General features: G+C 44.4%; 1 protein-coding gene across 1 annotated transcript in view; it reads right to left on the bottom strand.

Annotated features, from left to right (window-relative positions):
* LOC114642703 (excitatory amino acid transporter 5-like) overlaps positions 1-20,401 on the bottom strand; it is a 139,636-nt gene that overhangs the window by 10,464 nt on the left and 108,771 nt on the right. Inside the window, exons 5-9 of the mRNA XM_051932721.1 lie at positions 20,071-20,296; positions 14,817-14,916; positions 12,305-12,538; positions 3,178-3,372; positions 728-862 (exon numbers count right to left, since the gene is read on the bottom strand). Coding sequence (XP_051788681.1) covers positions 728-862; positions 3,178-3,372; positions 12,305-12,538; positions 14,817-14,916; positions 20,071-20,296 — 890 coding nt within the window. The remainder of the gene's footprint in view (positions 1-727; positions 863-3,177; positions 3,373-12,304; positions 12,539-14,816; positions 14,917-20,070; positions 20,297-20,401) is intronic.

The following is a 20,401-nucleotide window of genomic DNA, read 5'->3' as shown; positions in this document are numbered from 1 at the left end:
CACAGAAGGACTTGGACAGCAGACAGGCTTGGGGAGATTTGTGGATGATGATATTTAATGTCACTAAATGTAAAGAATTACACATAGGAAGTAAAAATGTGAGGTTTGAATACACAATGGGCAGTCGGAAAATCGAGAGTCCACCTTATGAGAAGGATTTAGGAGTCGTAGTGGACTCTAAGCTATCGACTTCCCGACAGTGTTCAGAAGCCATTAAGAAGGCTAACAGAATGTCAGGTCATATAGCGCCTTGATGTGTGGAGTACAAGTCACAGGAGGTTCTGCTCAAGCTTTATAACACACTGGTGAGGCCTCATCTGGAGTCCTGGGTGCGGTTTTGGTCTCCAGGCTATAAAAAGGACATAGCAGCACAAGAGGAGGTCCAGAGAAGAGCGACGAGGCTGATTCAAGGGCTGATGAGGAAAGAATAAAAGAGCTGAGCCTTTACATTAGATGAAGAGGAGACCTGAGTGAAGAGTTTAAAATTATGAAGGGAATTAGTGCAGTGGATCAAGATGGTGACTTTAAAATGAGTTCATGAAGAACACGGGGACACAGTTGGAGATTTGTGAAGGGGAAATTTCACAGGAACATTAGGAAGTTTTTCTGAAGCTAGAGAACCAGAGACACACAGAATACGTCACCAGGTAGTTTGTTGAACAGTAGCAAACTTTACAAATGAAGGTTGCATAAACAAAAAAGCCAAAAATGAAAGTTCAAAACGTACAGCGCCCAGTCCACGGCGATAATCAGGGTGATGTCATCAGTTGGCAGCCCCACAGATGTCAGCACGATCACCATGGTGACGAGGCCCGCCTGCGGAATTCCAGCTGCTCCGATGCTGGCCGCCGTGGCTGTGATACTGGAAAGAGAAAAAGAGAGAGAGCAGGTCGAGACCCCAGTTAGGTAGGCGTCATGGAGGGCAGGGAACTTGTCATCCCTTCAGCTTGATGGCGGGCACATTCAGCTTTTTGTTTCGTTTTGTATTTTATTTTATTTTGATTCTTTGCCTTTGTGGCAGGTCATGAGATTGTCCTGCTAGGAGCTCCTTGAGCTGATGAGTTCACTGCCTCTGTCCAAACTACAGCACATTGCCCATCAAAGGTGGAATCCCATGGCATGGCATCCATGTTCTTTTGACCTTGCTAGGCTAACTCTGTGCTGCGCTCTGAGTGGTCAGACTACCCATAAGCCATTGCAGACGTGTTGAATGGCATCAGCTTCTATCCGTTGAGGTTACCAGATAATGTTCAAACTGCCTTTACTTTTAAATTTACCCTCCTATCTTCATCCTGAAAGAGAACGAGAACAGGGACTTGTCCCAAACCGGGATGGGCATCAATTTTTATTTTGTGAGATAATCTACCTTTGGGGTGTCTACAACAACAACAACAACATTTATTTCTATAGCACATTTTCATACAAAAAAATAGCTCAAAGTGCTTTACATAATGAAGAAAGCTCAAAAGTATAAAAGCAAAAAAATGATCTCAATCATTATACAATAGCTGCCAAATAATTCAATCTTCTTGAGGAAATAAAATTAAAAGTAGGTGCGCTCACTCTAGAAGCGTCCATTTCCATTTCCGTGTTTCGCGGACTTTATGCCAGTCTCTCCGTTCTGCACTTATAGTAGCAGCCCCGGTGCCAACGGCTGCATATTTATGTACTAGTAATAGGACGTCGGGGCTGAAAGGGTTAAACTCACAAATTTAGGGGCACAGGGAGCAGAATTCATTTCCTGGCAGCACTGGGACCAATCTAGGAATTGTCACTGTCCTGTCACAAATGACTGTCACCTAATGTATCTGTAATTTCTATATAGTGCCTTTACTGCCAAGAGAAATTAATAAGGAGCAATTTCTGTATAGCAGCTATCACATGGAAGAGTACCCAATAAGCCAGTGGTTCTCAGTCTGTGGGGCGGGCCCCCCTAGGAGGGCGCGAAGTAACAAAAAGGGGGGCGCGAACATTTGAAAACATCCATCAATCCATTTTCCAACCTGCTGAATCCGAACACAGGGTCACGGGGGTCTGCTGGAGCCAATCCCAGCCAACACAGGGCACAAGGCAGGAACCAATCCAGGGCAGGGTGCCAACCCACCGCAGGATATGAAAACAAGAATCGAAAATATGAAAAATACATCTACTGACACCAAAACAAATGAACTTAAACTTCATTCTGATACTAGAAAAATAAATATAGAGTTAGATAAATGTTGATAAAAGTTAAGTAGTTATAATAAAATATGCATCTATGATATATCATTAATTAAAAAAGAACAAATTGGTATTAGTGGACTCCTTTCAAAAAAACATTAGGGGGGGAACGCGATTAAAACTGTTATGAAAACTTGGGTCGCAAATACTTAAAGTTTGAGAAACGCTGCAATAAGCCAACAATTTTGCATTGCACCATTCAGACTTCGTGATCATTTTATATAGCGCCTTAACTTCCATTTGTAGGTGAGAAACTCAATGCATAGTGGGCCGTCACTGCTACTCTATATAGCGCCTTCTTACTCCATAAGCCATCATTTCTATAAGGTTGCCCTCATGGCCAAACATAATGAACTGATATGCCATGGTATCTTTTGAGTCATGAATAATCAATAAGATAAATGGGCCAGGGCGGTACAGTGGCGCAGTGGGTAGCACTGCAGCTTTGCAGTAAGGGGCCGGGGTTCGCTTCCCGGGTCCTCCCTGCATGGAGTTTGCATGTTCTCCCCATGTCTGCGTGGGTTTCCTCCGGGCGCTCCGGTTTCCTCCCACAGTCCAAAGACATGCCGGTTAGGTGGATTGGCGATTCTAAATTGGCCCTAGTGTGTGCTTGGTGTGTGTGGGTGTGTTTGTGTGTGTCCTGCGGTGGGTTGGCACCCTGCCCAGGATTGGTTCCTGCCTTGTGCCCTGTGTTGGCTGGGATTGGCTCCAGCAGACCCCCGTGACCCTGTGTTTGGATTCAGCGGGTTGGATAATGGATGGATGGATAAATGGGCCATGAATATTCCACCAGGTGGCGCCAGAGCTTTGAGTTTCCCCAAAACGCTGAGCCTTGAAATCCTAGAAATCCATAAATAATAAAGTCGCCATGTAGAGGCGTCCCAGTAATGGCTTTAAATCCACATCAGAAAGGGCAGCTGAACGAGGTGACAACTTGACCCGACCAGGCGTCCCTACCTGATGGTGATAATCTGCCCAAAGTCCAGCTCATAGTTGTTGACTTGTGCAATGAAGATGGCGGCCACCGCCTCGTAGAGCGCCGTCCCGTCCATGTTGATTGTGGCGCCAACGGGCAGGACAAAGCGGATGATTCGCCGGTCGATGTGGTTGTTCTCTAGCAGGCACTTGAAGGTGATGGGCAAAGTGGCGGAGCTGCGGAGGACAGAGGGTGGGGGTGGGGGGAGACAGACAGACTGGTCAGATCAGAGCGTCGTGCCCACCTCTGCTCCTGTAAACACAACTCCTAAGTGTGACTCAGGCTTGGAATTCAATGGAATCGTGGGGTGAGGTGTAAAGATTCACTTGACACCAATAAGCCTGAATAACTCTTGTGACAGTATTCTGATGCCATCTGCGGAGTAAAATAACATTATGCTGCTCAAGAACCGATAACCTAATACCTTTCTGTTATTTTAAGGAATAGTTCATAAAACCTATGGGTTGGGACCCAAAATGGCCACCTTTGGGCCACACAGGGTTGTGACTCACCGTTGTGTTCAATGACAGAGAGTCGCAATGGGTCAGAGCGGGCGGATTAAACAACGGACACTGCTCCACTGTGACTGTCGGTGGGAAATCTCCAAGGGGGATCCTCTCCCTGCCATAACTCTTCTCCAAAGGGGAACTGACTAATGAGAGGAACTGACCCTCATTATGACTGTGGCTGGTGATTCTCAGGGGGGGGGCTAGGGGAAATTCCCCCTCGCTATGACTGTGGGTAGGGAGTCTCATAGATAGATAGATAGATAGATAAATAGATAGATAGATAGATATGAAAGGCACTATATAATAGATAGATAGATAAATAGATAGATAGATAGATGTGAAAGGCACTATATAATAGATAGATAGATAGATAGATAGATAAATAGATAGACAGATAGATATGAAAGGCACTATATAATAGATAGATAGATAAATAGATAGATAGATGTGAAAGGCACTATATAATAGATAGATAGATAGATAAATAGATAGATAGATAGATATGAAAGGCACTATATAATAGATAGATAGATAAATAGATAGATAGATGTGAAAGGCACTATATAATAGATAGATAGATAGATAAATAGATAGATAGATAGATATGAAAGGCACTATATAATAGATAGATAGATAAATAGATAGATAGATAGATAGATAGATAGATAGATAGATAGATAGATAGATATGAAAGGCACTATATAATAGATAGATAGATAAATAGATAGATAGATAGATGTGAAAGGCACTATATAATAGATAGATAGATAGATAGATAGATAGATAGATAAATAGATAGATAGATAGATATGAAAGGCACTATATAATAGATAGATAAATAGATAGATAGATAGATGTGAAAGGCACTATATAATAGATAGATAGATAGATATATAGATAGATATGAAAGGCACTATATAATAGATAGATAGATAAATAGATAGATAGATGTGAAAGGCACTATATAATAGATAGATAGATAGATAAATAGATAGATAGATAGATATGAAAGTCACTATATAATAGATAGATAGATAGATAAATAGATAGATAGATAGATAGATATGAAAGGCACTATATAATAGATAGATAGATAAATAGATAGATAGATATGAAAGGCACTATATAATAGATAGATAGATAAATAGATAGATAGATAGATAGATAGATAGATGTGAAAGGCACTATATAATAGATAGATAGATAAATAGGTAGATAGATAGATAGATATGAAAGGCACTATATAATAGATAGATAGATAGATAAATAGATAGATAGATAGATATGAAAGGCACTATATAATAGATAGATAGATAGATAAATAGATAGATATGAAAGGCACTATATAATAGATAGATAGATGTGAAAGGCACTATATAATAGATAGATAGATAAATAGATAGATAGATAGATATGAAAGGCACTATATAATAGATAGATAGATAGATATGAAAGGCACTATATAATAGATAGATAGATAAATAGATAGATAGATATGAAAGGCACTATATAATAGATAGATAGATAAATGGATAGATAGATAGATATGAAAGGCACTATATAATAGATAGATAGATATGAAAGGCACTATATAATAGTTAGATAGATAGATAGATAGATACTTTATTAATCCCAAGGGGAAATTCACATCTAATAGGGGGACGTTCCCCCTTTCTGTGACTATTGGTGGTGATTTTCCAAGGAGGAGACCCCTGACTAGTACTGTTGATGGACTATGACTGCTGGTGGGGATTCTCCAAGTGGGATACCCTCCTTTGCTTTGACTGTCACTGGTGATCTTCCAAGGAGGAAGACCCTCACTATGAATGTCAGTGGGGATTCCCCCCCCCCCCCAACCACCACCTGCTATGGCTGCTGGTGGGGATTCTCTGAGGGTCATCCATCTCACTATGACTGTCAGTGGCGATTCTCTAAGGGGGTAATGTTCCCCCAGGCTATGACTGTCAGTGGTGAGACCACCTCAGCGATATGACGGTCGTCATGAACAGGGTCTCGAGGGCACTGAGAAGGGAATGATTGGGTGTTGAGAAAAAAAAAAATGAAGCACAGCGCTAAGGTGTTAAGGTCTAGCAGTCCTAAAGCACCTAAATCTCAAAAGCACTTTCAAAAATGCCCACTAGAGGGGGGTAAATCCTGTCAAAAAAAACCCTGCATGGATACAAAAGAGGGTCTTGTACAATCCATCCATTTTCCAACCCGCTGAATCCAAACTGGGTCACGGGGGGTCTGCTGGAGCCAATCCCAGCCAACACAGGGCACAAGGCAGGAACTAATCCCGGGCAGGGTGCCAACCTACCGCAGGACACACACAAACACACCCACAACACACTAGGGCCAATTTAGAAATGCCAATCCACCTAACCTGCATGTCTTTGGAGCGCCCGGAGGAAACCCACGCAGACACGGGGAGAACATGCAAACTCCACGCAGGGAGGACCCAGGAAGTGAACCCAGGTCTCCTAACTGCGAGGCAGCAGCGCTACCCACTGCGCCACAATAAAGCAATCCGATGTAGACAAAGTCCCAGAGCAAGAATCCAAAGAGTGGTCCCAAGACAGAGCAAACAGGTCGAAAATTCAATAAGTCACAATAAGTACAGAAGAAACTCAGCAACACGCCAAAAGAACTTCCAGTAATGGCGGGAGATCCTCCAGATTTATAGGGTGGGGGGCTCTTTGAAGTCCTTTTTCACAAACTGTCATCTGGCCGTCCTGTCTGTGTGGTCTTCATCTTGCAGTGTGTCCTCTGTGCTTCTGTTCATGAAGTCTCTGACACCCACACACACACACGCACACACACATCAGCCCCTTGAAGACTGTATATGATCTGTCATTCAGGCGTTTGGGGGCTTTGTCTTGACCATAGTGAGGATTCTTCTGTCCTCAGCAGTGGTGGTCTTCCTCGGCCCACCAGTGCCTTCGTGATTACTGAGCCCACCAGTGTGTTCTTCCTTCTTCATGATATTCCAGATTTCAGTTATCCTGAGGTTTTAGCGATGTCTTCAATGGTTGTCACCCTCATAATATCTTCTTTGACTTTCATTGGCACATCAGTTGTCCTCATACTGAACAAAGGCAACTACTGACCCTAAAGGGTAGAAAGCAAGCTGAGGTATCTTATGAAGCTTCAAGAAGCCCACCTGAGGAATCACAAACATCTGGGACGCCAATTGTGCCAAAACATTAGGGTGCCCTGAAATGGGGGGACCGTGTAGAAAAAGTGTTGTTTGACCAAAATGTCCGCAAATCCCCTCAAATGAAAGCCTGCCATGCGAACTTTAATCACAAGTCCGAATTGTTTGTCATTTTAAGGGGAGTGAAGCAGAGGGGGAAATCAAGGAAATAAAGGGTCTTTGTCCCAGACGTTATGGAGGTCACTGTATGTACTCAACAGCAATACACACACAGTTATTGTAGCACTGGTGCCAGTTACCCAATGGATTCTTGCTCTTTGCATGACAGTTGGTTACACTCCTGTTTAAACTGTATATTGTGAGCCAGAGAATACAGAGAAACCCATAAAAAACGTTGACAGCTCTGTCGCGTAATAAACCTCTCGCGCGGTACTCCGCTTACTTAAAAAGCTTGTACGGACTTCTGTCAGTTTGGAATTGATTGTTTTTGCTTCTCCTTCTCTCTCTCAGACTGTTCCTGCTCCTGACACACATTCCTTTGAAGAAGAAGATACCTGTGCTTACTTTTAACTGAGAAATGGAAGTGTCGACTCTGTCCTGTCAAGGAGCACGTTTAAAACCTTTTAAAGAGACAAATGTTGGTTTGCAGTGTTTGAATAAAGTTCCAGTCTCTTCAACTTCCTCTGTTTTCTGTGCAATTCTGTGACCCAAGCGTGACAATATATAACAACATATAGATAAATAAAGATATTTTCATGCATATACATCTGGATTTAATGAGGTAAACCATACCATTCTGGAACGAGAGGGGGTGCTGATGCTAACATTACAGTGCATCCAGAAAGTAGTCACAGCCCATCACTTTTTCCACATTTTGTTATGTTACAGCCTTATTCCAAAATGGATTAAATTCATTTTTTTCCTCAGAATTCTACACACAACACCCCATAATGACAACGTGAAAAAAGTTTACTTGAGGTTTTTGCAAATTTATTAAAAATAAAAAAACTGAGAAATCCCATGTACATAAGTATTCACAGCCTTTGCCATGAAGCTCAACATTGAGCTCAGGTGCATCCTGTTTCCCCTGATCATCCTTGAGATGTTTCTGCAGCTTCATTGGAGTCCACCTGTGGTAAATTCAGTTGACTGGAGATGATTTGTTAAGGCACACACCTGTCTATAGAAGGTCCCACAGTTGACAGTTCATGTCAGAGCACAAACCAAGCATGAAGTCAAAGGAATTGTCTGTAGACCTCCGAGACAGGATTGTCACGAGGCACAAATCTGGGGAAGGTTACAGAAAAATTTCTGCTGCTTTGAAGGTCCCAATGAGCACAGTGGCCTCCATCATCCGTAAGTGGAAGAAGTTTGAAACCACCAGGACTCTTCCTAGAGCTGGCCGGCCATCTAAACTGAGCATTCGGGGAGAAGGGCCTTAGGCAGGGAGGTGACCAAGAACCCGATGGTCACTCTGTCAGAGCTCCAGAGGTCCTATGTGGAGAGAGGAGAACCTTCCAGAAGGACAACCATCTCTGCAGCAATCCACCAATCAGGCCTGTATGGCAGAGTGGCCAGACGGAAGCCACTCCTTAGTAAAAGGCACATGGCAGCCCGCCTGGAGTTTTCCAAAAGGCATCTGAAGGACTCTCAGACCATGAGAAAGAAAATTCTCTGGTCTGATGAGACAAAGATTGAACTCTTTGGTGTGAATGCCAGGCGTAACGTTTGGAGGAAACCAGGCACCGCTCATCACCAGGCCAATACCATCCCTACAGTGAAGCATGGTGGTGGCAGCATCATGCTGTGGGGATGTTTTTCAGTGGGAGGGACTGGGAGACTAGTCAGGATAAAGGGAAAGATGACTGCAGCAATGTACAGAGACATCCTGGATGAAAACCTGCTCCAGAGCGCTCTTGACCTCAGACTGGGGCGACGGTTCATCTTTCAGCAGGACAACGACCCTAAGCACACAGACAAGATATCAAAGGAGTGGCTTCAGGACAACTCTGTGAATGTCCTTGAGTGGCCCAGCCAGAGCCCAGACTTCAATCCGATTGAACATCTCTGGAGAGATCTTAAAATGGCTGTGCACTGACGCTTCCCATCCAACCTGATGGAGTTTGAGAGGTGCTGCAAAGAGGAATGGGCCAAACTGGCCAAGGATAGGTGTGCCAAGCTTGTGGCATCATATTCAACAAGACTTGAGGCTGGAATTGCTGCCAAAGGTGCATCGACAAAAGTATTGAGCAAAGGCTGTGAATACTTACAGTGGTGTGAAAAACTATTTGCCCCCTTCCTGATTTCTTATTCTTTTGCATGTTTGTCACACAAAATGTTTCTGATCATCAAACACATTTAACCATTAGTGAAATATAACACAAGTAAACACAAAATGCAGTTTTTAAATGATGGTTTTTATTATTTAGGGAGAAAAAAAATCCAAACCTACATGGCCCTGTGTGAAAAAGTAATTGCCCCCTTGTTAAAAAATAACCTAACTGTGGTGTATCACACCTGAGTTCAATTTCCGTAGCCACCCCCCAGGCCTGATTACTGCCACACCTGTTTCAATCAAGAAATCACTTAAATAGGAGCTGCCTGACACAGAGAAGTAGACCAAAAGCACCTCAAAAGCTAGACATCATGCCAAGATCCAAAGAAATTCAGGAACAAATGAGAACAGAAGTAATTGAGATCTATCAGTCTGGTAAAGGTTATAAAGCCATTTCTAAAGCTTTGGGACTCCAGCGAACCACAGTGAGAGCCATTATCCACAAATGGCAAAAACATGGAACAGTGGTGAACCTTCCCAGGAGTGGCCGGCCGACCAAAATTACCCCAAGAGCGCAGAGACGACTCATCCGAGAGGTCACAAAAGACCCCAGGACAACGTCTAAAGAACTGCAGGCCTCACTTGCCTCAATTAAGGTCAGTGTTCACGACTCCACCATAAGAAAGAGACTCGGCAAAAACGGCCTGCATGGCAGATTTCCAAGACGCAAACCACTGTTAAGCAAAAAGAACATTAGGGCTCGTCTCAATTTTGCTAAGAAACATCTCAATGATTGCCAAGACTTTTGGGAAAATACCTTGTGGACTGATGAGTCAAAAGTTGAACTTTTTGGAAGGCAAATGTCCCGTTACATCTGGTGTAAAAGGAACACAGCATTTCAGAAAAAGAACATCATACCAACAGTAAAATATGGTGGTGGTAGTGTGATGGTCTGGGGTTGTTTTGCTGCTTCAGGACCTGGAAGGCTTGCTGTGATAGATTGAACCATGAATTCTACTGTCTACCAAAAAATCCTGAAGGAGAATGTCCGGCCATCTGTTCGTCAACTCAAGCTGAAGCGATCTTGGGTGCTGCAACAGGACAATGACCCAAAACACACCAGCAAATCCACCTCTGAATGGCTGAAGAAAAACAAAATGAAGACTTTGGAGTGGCCTAGTCAAAGTCCTGACCTGAATCCAATTGAGATGCTATGGCATGACCTTAAAAAGGCGGTTCATGATAGAAAACCCTCAAATAAAGCTGAATTACAACAATTTTGCAAAGATGAGTGGGCCAAAATTCCTCCAGAGCGCTGTAAAAGACTCATTGCAAGTTATCGCAAACGCTTGATTGCAGTTATTGCTGCTAAGGGTGGCCCAACCAGTTATTAGGTTCAGGGGGCAATTACTTTTTCACACAGGGCCATGTAGGTTTGGATTTTTTTTTCTCCCTAAATAATAAAAACCACCATTTACAAACTGCATTTTGTGTTTACTTGTGTTATATTTGACTAATGGTTAAATGTGTTTGATGATCAGAAACATTTTGTGACAAACATGCAAAAGAATAAGAAATCAGGAAGGGGGCAAATAGTTTTTCACACCACTGTATGTACATGGGATTTCTCAGTTTTTTTATTTTTAATAAATTTGCAAAAACCTCAAGTAAACTTTTTTCACGTTGTCATTATGGGGTGTTGTGTGCAGAATTCTCAGGAAAAAAATGAATTGAATCCATTTTGGAATAAGGCTGTAACATAACAAAATGTGGAGAAAGTGATGCGCTGGGAATACTTTCCGGATGCACTGTATCTTCTCCTTCCTCCTCAGACAAGAAGAAACACTCAAGAAGGATGACTGACCCCGCCCTGCCACCCCAGAAGACTCCGCCCCCTCCAGTCTCCGCCCTATAAAGCTGGCCCATTCCTGGAAGATGACATCAGATGTTAAACTCCTGCTAACTTATTCAACTTCTGAAGCCACAGATTGCACTTTTTGCGTGGGCAGATATCCATTGATTTTTTTTTTTTTGTTGCAATTAAACTGGGTTGCCAGGGTGGCACCCCAACATTTCTTTGGCTCTCCAACATGTTGTCCTGCCCGGTCACCTCTTACAATATATACGCACACAAACACACACAGTATATTGTAGCACTTATAACAATTGCCAAATCTGTTCTTACTCTTTACGTGGCTCTTTCAGGAGGCTCATTGTGGCCACAATAGTTGGAATTGAAAGATACTATTAAAATAAATTGACATCCGCCTGCCCATCCGCCTGCCTATCCGCCTGCCCATCCCTGTATCTATTCATCAGTCCACTCGCATACACCTCACAGTCCTCTAACTTTCCATTCATTCATCTACCTGTTGCTATGTCCATCTGCCCATCTGTGTATTCGTCCTTTCATTAGTCTATCAGCATGGCCACACATCCATCCTTCTGTCTTTTTTTTTGGATTATCTTTATATTCCTCCATCAGTCCATCCTTTTACATCATATGGGGCTGAACCCACACCCTGGTCACTCTGGTTCTTTAAAGCATCCTCTTCTACTTCTGCAGGCAGAGTGTTGACCTCGTCGAGAGGTTTACTTACCTCGGCAGTGACATTCATGTGACTCTGGTGACTCTTCCTATGACGTCAGTAGACAGATTGGGAGAACATGGGGGAGGTCATGAGGTTGCTGGAAAGGGGTGTGTGGCACTCCTGATATCTCTGCAAAAGGACGAAGGTCCAAGTCTTTAGAGTCCTGGTGCTTCCTGATTATGAGACACTACCGCTATCCGGTGACCTGAGATGAAGACTGGACTCCTTCATGTGTGTCTCTTCAGAGGGTCCTTGGGCACCACTGGTGTGACTTTGTGTTGCTCAGGGAGTTCCAAACGAGGCACATTGTGAGGGAGCGTCAGTTATGGCATTAATGCCACGTTGGTCAATTCCCTGAGGGTGATCCGGCTCGCAGGACCCTCATTGTTAAGGACCAGGCCACAGGGACACCCACATAACACCAGGCTGCGGCAGATAGATGGTCATCTCCAGGGTAGTGGGACTGGACTGTGTTTCTGCCTGGTGGGTTACCCGAGCTGTTTTGTCATGTGGTGGGTATGGCAACATGCTTTACCAGTGCCTGCTTGCCAAACTGACCTGACCTGACCATCTACTTACCTTGACGATGTTGCCAGTGCGATGAGCAGGGCTTGCAAAATGCCTCTGATGAAGACTATGGGGTTCTTTTTGGTGATGAAGAAGTACATGCTGGGCAGGATGAAGAGTCCATGAACTATAAGCCCCAGCACCACAGTGATGGCGTAGAAGCCCAGTTTTTTCCCGATCGCTGTCGGGTCGTCCATTTCCAGGATCTTGCCAGCTATTAGGAACACAATTCCAAAAGGGAAATACCTGGGAATGAAAGAGAGAGATGTTGACGGAAATAGGAATACAAAAAATAGAAGGAGGGAGAGAGAAAGATCTTCATCGGATAGACGTATAGATAATTTTTGTAGAAATTATATATTACTTTATAGAAGCTCAAAAAATATAAATAGTATAATATGTAATATAACAAAGAAGAAGCCCCTAAAGACACAACGCGTGTACTTGGAGAACAACCTAAAGGCTTGTGTGAGTGTAATTTACTGTTGGGACATGAGGGGGCATTTTGTAATAACGTTCTGCTCTTCTCCTGACATCTCTCCAACTGTGACGTCACTTCCGGGGGACAGACCACCTGGCTCTGCCCCTTCCTCCCAGAATCCACCATATGAGGAAACAACGGCATCTTGGGCAGACTAACTGATTTCAAGGACATCTCCGTTTTGTGCATTACCACGCGTTGTATTTTTACACCTTTCCGTGTATATTGAATATGCAGGGTTTGCCTCCGAGTGCCCCAGACCCTTTATCTTGTGCGCTTGTCTCCTTTTCAGCACCCACATTTTTTTGCTTCACCAGTGTGTATCACGTCATAAAGTATCACATCAAGGTTCTGGCACCAGTGTGACAGTGTGACAGTTGGACACAACCCTTGGTTTTTATATATTGTGGTGGTTGCCGGGGCCTTTACCTGGCTGGGACGCCACCTATAATGGAAGGACCGAGGGAGAGAGCATGCTCAGGGCCTTTATCTCCTCCAGAATGCAAGGGGGCAGCCACCCCCCTGGGTTGTTCTGGCACCATGGACTCCCACAGGGCTTCATGGGAGTTGGTGTTTGGCACATCCCTGTTGGGTCCCGTGAGTGCTGCCAGGGGGTACTGTAGGAAATACGGAGCCCTATATTGAAGCACCACACCCGAAAGTACTGCCGGAAGGAGACTACGGGACAAGTGGAGCACTTCCAGGTGCTCTATAAAAGGAGCCGCCTCACTCCATTCAGGAAGCCAGAATCGGGAGTTGGAGAACACAACTTGCTGGAGGAGGAGTGGAGGTGGAAAGAGACAGAGAGAGGAAAAGAAAGAGAAGAAAAGACATTGCTGCATGGTTCTTTTATTATTAGTGCTTGTATACCGTGCATTGCTTGTGTGAAAGGAGTGAAAGCGTTTCCCACTGAAGTAAAGCCTTGTGTGTTGCTGGACCTTTGCCTGTGTCTCTTGTTTTGGGTGTTTGCTGGAGGAGGAGTGGAGGTGGAAAAAGAAAAGAAGAAGAAGAAGAAGAAGAAGAAGAAGAAGAAGAAGAAGAAAACATATTGCTATGTGCTGTTTATTGTGCTGTAACTGTGCTGAGATGGTGGAAAACCAGAGAAGCGTTTCCCACAGCCAAAATAAGAAAACAAAACAAAAAAAAATGTTTTTCTGAATCTCCGTCCTGCGTCTGTCTGTGTCAGGTTTGGGGAGCTGAGTGGCCCCGGCAGTCCACAATATATACAGGTCATCACTGCCATGTTTGAGTCGTCTCGTTAGGGCAGCATCACATGTTGCTAGGGGCGTGTCCTCAGAGGTCGAGACCTTTTGTATAATGACGTGATGAGTTAAAAGGTCACTTCCTTATCCGAGTAGTGGATTCAGTTCCAGGTTTTCTCAAATCGATCCTTTCGAAAGATCTTTCTACTCTAAAGGTACCTTTTGACTTTTAGCTCTGGACTTTTTGTCCACGATTGCTGTCTCTTATTTTCTATTTGGTTGTCATGTTAAAGACTTCCTGGTTTTAACACTTTTCTCTTTAAACATTCATCCCCTGGTTCTCTCTCAAAATTTGTCAGTATGCTGCCATAACACGTTGACTCCACAAGCCAATCCAGAGACTCACCGGTAGCCACTCAACCAGGTCAACGGATTTTAGCAGTTGAAAACTGCCACCCCCCGTACCCCCACTAGTGACGACGCTGCGAACAGGGTCAGTGGCAAACCCAGCAGATTCGCTGAAAACAATGCTTTGGCGATGCTCACCAATCAACACCAGTCGCCATTCGGTCAAGCTCAAACGGTCAACGGAAGACATGCAAGTAAGATTCCCGCTGCACTACATACACGTCACCGCAAATTTGAACTTGGTCCTAGCAAATCAAGACCCTTTGAAGTCTGTGTCCCATGTCGTTGTTCTAATCTGGAAACTTTTAGACAGGGCTGGTGGGCAGACAGCAGTGGAGTCCTGGGTGAATAAGAGTGAAGCCCTCAACATGGCTGCAGTCTTTCTATCCGTCGTAGCCCTCATTGGCTCATTCTTCCAAGTTCAGGGACTTACCAAACGGCGACTGCAACGATCTTCAGCACCGCCTCATTCAAGCTTTGGCAGAAATTGACCAAAGGACTGCCATTGGATCCCATTCTTCCCAACATGATTCCTGCACAGAAAGCACACAAAAATATTTTAGTCACAGAGGGTGACAGAGGTGTGTGGCACGGTGCCCTTCTAAGTGTTGCCCGCCTTTTCACCATTTGAACTGTGCATGCCATATAATGGCAAGTTCTTCTCCCTCCTCTTCCTCATCTTTTCCTACTTCTATGTGTGGTTCATGTGCCTGATCAACTTTCTCCACTCAGCTCGGTCCTGCATCTCCTGCTTTCTCAGACCCTTCTCCTTCACATTGCCCATCCACCTCTGCTTTGGACTTCCTTGCTTTCTCTTCCCCTGGACTTCCACTCCCATCAGTCTTTTGCCCTCATATTCCTTCTTTCTCCTCAGTATATGAACATACCACACCGACCTGCTTTCCTGCACTTTCTTAGACATCTCATCCACTTTTGTTGTCCCTCTGATCGTCACATTTCTCATCCTATCCTTTTTATAACTTATCATATCCATCTCTTCATTCTCATTTCTGCCACATCCAACTTCTTTACTACCCTTGTCTCAGCTCCATCTATCATTGCTGGTCTCACCACAGTCTTGAAAACCTGACCTTTAATCTTTGCCTCAGTTCTTGGATCACACAATACTTCTAATAGCTTCTTCCAATTGTGGCATCCACACTGCACTCCGTGGGTTATCTCTGCCTATCAAGTAGATATGGCTGGGCTCCAGTTTCTTCCCACTGTCCAAAGACACACAGGTTAGATGAACTGGTGATAATAAATTGGCCCTAATGTGTCTGTGTGTTTGCCCTGTGTTGGACTGGCACCCTGTCCGGAGTTTGTTCTTGTGCCCTTTGCTACCTGGCATAGGCTCCGTCCACCCACCCACCACAATCCGGGTATGTTAAAGGAGTATCTTTGACCCCTTCTATCCCAATAGGAGGCCTCCACAAATTCAAGTCCTTCTGATCATTTTTAGTGAAGACACCTACTCTTTATCATAAGAGTGTGAGTATCTGCACAAAATTTGGTCCAAAATAATGAGGGTTGTTTGGATCTAGTGGGCCAAAAACAGGGAGGATCCCCAAAAAGTTCGACATCCTGCATAACTAGACATTAAGATACATCAAATGGTATATCCATACTAATCCCTACTTTCTCTGCTGTTCTTTTTCCGGTTTTCTGTGGTGGCGATCTGTGCCAACACCACCTGATCAAAGCACTGTGATGTCCCTACACTGATGGATTAAAGACCAGAAGTCCACGTGACCGTCATCATCATGTCCTTCCATGTGAACCCTGAATACCATGAGGACTGATTGAGGTCATTTATGTTAAGTAGAATGCCTAGAAGGGGCTGGGTGGTCTCGTGGCCTCAGAACCCCTGCAGATTTTTTTTTCTCCAGCTGTCTGGAGTTTTTTTTTTGTCTTTTCCTGTCCTCCCTGGCCATTGGACCTTACTTTTATTCTACAGTGCATCCGGAAAGTATTCAGAGCCCATCACTTTTTCCACATTTTCTTATGTTACAGCCTTATTCCAAAATGGATTAAATTCATTTTTTTCCTCAGAATTCTACACACAACACCCCATAATGACAACGTGAAAAAAGTTTACTTGAGGTTTTTGCAAATTTATTAAAAATAAAAAAACTGAGAAAGCACATGTACATAAGTATTCACAGCCTTTGCCATGAAGTTCGAAATTGAGCTCAGGTGCATCCTGTTTCCCCTGATCATCCTTGAGATGTTTCTGCAGCTTCATTGGAGTCCACCTGTGGTAAATTCAGTTGACTGGACATGATTTGGAAAGGCACACACCTGTCTATAGAAGGTCCCACAATTGACAGTTCATGTCAGAGCACAAACCAAGCATGAAGTCAAAGGAATTGTCTGTAGACCTCCGAGACAGGATTGTCTCGAGGCACAAATCTGGGGAAGGTTACAGAAAAATTTCTGCTGCTTTGAAGGTCCAAATGAGCACAGTGGCCTTCATCATCCGTAAGTGGAAGAAGTTCGAAACCACCAGGACTCTTCCTAGAGCTGGCCGGCCATCTAAACTGAGCGATCGGGGGAGAAGGGCCTTAGTCAGGGAGTTGACCAAGAACCCGATGGTCACTGTCAGAGCTCCAGAGGTCCTCCGTGGAGAGAGGAGAACCTTCTAGAAGGACAACCATCTCTGCAGCAATCCACCAATCAGGCCTGTATGGTAGAGTGGCCAGACGGAAGCCACTCCTTAGTAAAAGGCACATGGCAGCCCGCCTGGAGTTTGCCAAAAGGCACCTGAAGGACTCTCAGACCATGAGAAAGAAAATTCTTTGGTCTGATGAGACAAAGATTGAACTCTTTGGTGTGAATGTCAGGTGTCACGTTTGGAGGAAACCAGTCACCATCCCTACAGTGAAGCATGGTGGTGGCAGCATCATGCTGTGGGGATGTTTTTCAGCAGCAGGACTGGGAGACTAGTCAGGATAAAGGGAAAGATGACTGCAGCAATGTACAAAGACATCCTGGATGAAAACCTGCTCCAGAGTGCTCTTGACCTCAGACTGGGGCGACTGTTCATCTTTCAGCAGGACAACGACCCTAAGCACACAGCCAAGATATCAATGGAGTGGCTTCAGGACAACTCTGTGAATGTCCTTGAGTGGCCCAGCCAGAGCCCAGACTTGAATCTGATTGAACATCTCTGGAGAGATCTTAAAATGGCTGTGCACCGACGCTTCCCATCCAACCTGATGGAGCTTGAGAGGTGCTGCAAAGAGGAATGGGCGAAACTGGCCAAGGATAGGTGTGCCAAGCTTGTGGCATCATATTCAACAAGACTTGAGGCTGGAATTGCTGCCAAAGGTGCATTGACAAAGTATTGAGCGACGGCTGTGAATACTTATGGACATGGGATTTCTCAGTTTTTTTATTTACGTTGTCATTATGGGGTGTTGTGTGTAGAATTCTGAGGAAAAAAATGAATTTAATCCATTTTGGAATAAGGCTGTAACATAACAAAATGTGGAAAAAGTGATGCGCTGTGAATACTTTCCGGATGCACTGTATGTTAATTAGTGTTCCCTAATTCTATTTTCTTATTTATTATTTTTCATCCTGTTAAGCACTTTAAGCTCCATCATTTGAATGAAAATGTGCTATATAAATAAATGGTGTTGTTGTTGTATCATCTGTGGGGCTTTTCTCATACTGGTGAGACAGGAGTTTGGTAAAGTGAGGTCCGCGGCTGTTCAGCATTTTAAATAATCGCTGCATTCGCTTCTTTGTGTGGGGGGGGGGGGGTGTGGTAGCGGTTCCCAGAAGCGATATGGGAGCAGACGGCCCTGCACGTAGTGCACGGATGCAAGATCATCTGCGACCCGAATGGACGCCGGGAGCTGCTGATTGTCCACCTGCGCCACGTCTCCATTTCGAGTGAGAGGAGGGGAGAATCGAGAATCAAGAAAAGACAAAGCTTATGTGGAGACAAAAATAAAGAAATGGCAGGAGGCGGAAGGAGCTGGTGCGAGTGAACAGAAGGGTGCAGGAGCTCGAGGGGGAGAAGGTAGGCAGCTGGGAAGGAGAGCCCCCTGAGCGGTGTGACAGGCTGACCCCCGGGGGGCTGAAGGAGTGAGGAGCCACAGCGATGTGCATTAAGGGGAGCGACTTGCCATGGGGGGCCGAGGAGGCTTGGGGAGGAGAACTCCAACGTGAACATCATGACCGTTGGGGTCCCAGGCCTAGGTCCGGAGAGGGAGCCAGACAGTAGCTATGGGACGGCAGGGACCCCGACCTGCGGAAGGTCAGCTGCGTGTGTCAGTAGGGCGACTCCTCTGCTGCAAGGCCTGTTTGGGATAAGCAGAGGAACCACCAGTGAGGAAGAAGGCATCGGGCTTTTTAGTAAAGTCAGTTTCCTGCCAGTTGATTTTTAACGGATTTATTTATTCTGATTTTAACCTCCACAGATACATCTTTTTATGGATTATTTCTTTCTTTATTTATTATGGATATGGGAGCACTGCACTTTTTGAATCCTTCTTTTGGACTTGTTTTTTTAACTTTTGCACCAGCCCCTTGCTTCGTGTGTGTTTTGTCCTCATCAGCTATGCTCATCCGGTTACGTTATCGACGATGTCGGGTTCAAGAGGTGCCCAAAAGCAAAGAGAGAGCTAGGGGCCAACCCACACCGTCACAAAAAAACCTGAAGTGGTTTCAGAAGTAACTCTTATGAACAAAAAGGATTCCTACGCAGGGTATGTTTTGTGGTGGGTGGCGCACATGGGTGGGAGTCCTGGCTGGGATGGGGCAAAGTTCCTTACTTGAACAGGACGCCAACCATTTAGAGGTACAAAAATGAAGGCGTGGGTTAAGCGCGTTCGAAGATGACATGACATGTCAGTATTCATGGATTAACTGACAGTGGCGTAGCTAGGGGGTGGGGGAAAGGGGGGGACATCTGTCCCCGGGTGCAGCATCCAGGGGGCGCCAAATTGATGTTACAAAATTTTAGAATGAAATGTTTTCCATTCTTAAATGCACTAAAAAGTAAATAAAAATCATACCCAACAGACAATAATGTATCCCCTCAACTACCCTAACATGCTTGACTCCCACCCAGAAACATTTTTGACGTTATTAAACAGGTCGCGCGCGCGACTGACATGAGGCATTAGTGTATCAAGTTGTTGCAAACGCCATTTCTGTGCGCCAAGTGATTTGTGTTTATGTGTTTGATAGAAAATTGACTGGGCTGTGGTGAAGTATTCTAGCAGATGGCTGCAAAAGTCTTAATTATTTTACTTCGTTCTAGCTTTATAAATTTAGTGAAACCTTGAAAATATACGCATAAAAGTGCTTTAAAAAATTAAAATATTTAAAAATTTAAAACTATTTAAAATAAAAAATATGAATTTTTTTTTCTTAAAATACTATTATTTTAAATACATTTTTTAAAATTTTCTTTCCCTTCCCCATTGTATTTTGGCAAACAGAAGGGGGCGCGAAATCTTCAGTTGTCCCCGGGCGCTGAAAACCCAAGCTACACTTCTGTTAACTGATTGACACATCTGAAGTCGGCTCCAACCTCCTATGCCTCAGAAGCAGTGGGCTCATGAAACAGATGAGGCAGTCTGCCACCTTGTCCACCCAACAGGCAGGTCACCCAGCACCCAGATGCCACATTGCTTCCATTTAAAGTGATTCTCTATCAATTTTGACATTACCCATTGTGGCAGAGAAGATGACAATGCCCAGGACGTTCATTCCCTTGCTGCTGTCAGGCTCAGACCGGTAGACAAAATCCTGAGGGACCGTAATGTCCAGCGAGAAGTTCTGAATGTCTGTCCAGTTGCCATCCTGGATTCCGTAAAAGATGACGCGCTGTGTGCTAGTCTCAGGTAATGCTGCCGCCTTTGGGGACTTGAAGTTTTTAATTTTCTTCGTCCGATACTGAAAGAGACAAAATGAAAAGGAGATGTGGAGAGTTCTGGGTAAGACCGACATCTAAACTTCAGGGATTGACAAGAATGAGGGTTGACTTGGAATATGTTTAGG

This window comes from Erpetoichthys calabaricus, chromosome 10, assembly GCF_900747795.2.
Source record: "Erpetoichthys calabaricus chromosome 10, fErpCal1.3, whole genome shotgun sequence".
Taxonomy (NCBI): domain Eukaryota; kingdom Metazoa; phylum Chordata; class Cladistia; order Polypteriformes; family Polypteridae; genus Erpetoichthys; species Erpetoichthys calabaricus.
Note: the sequence above shows the minus strand (reverse complement) of the source record. Positions and strands in the feature narration are given on the sequence as shown.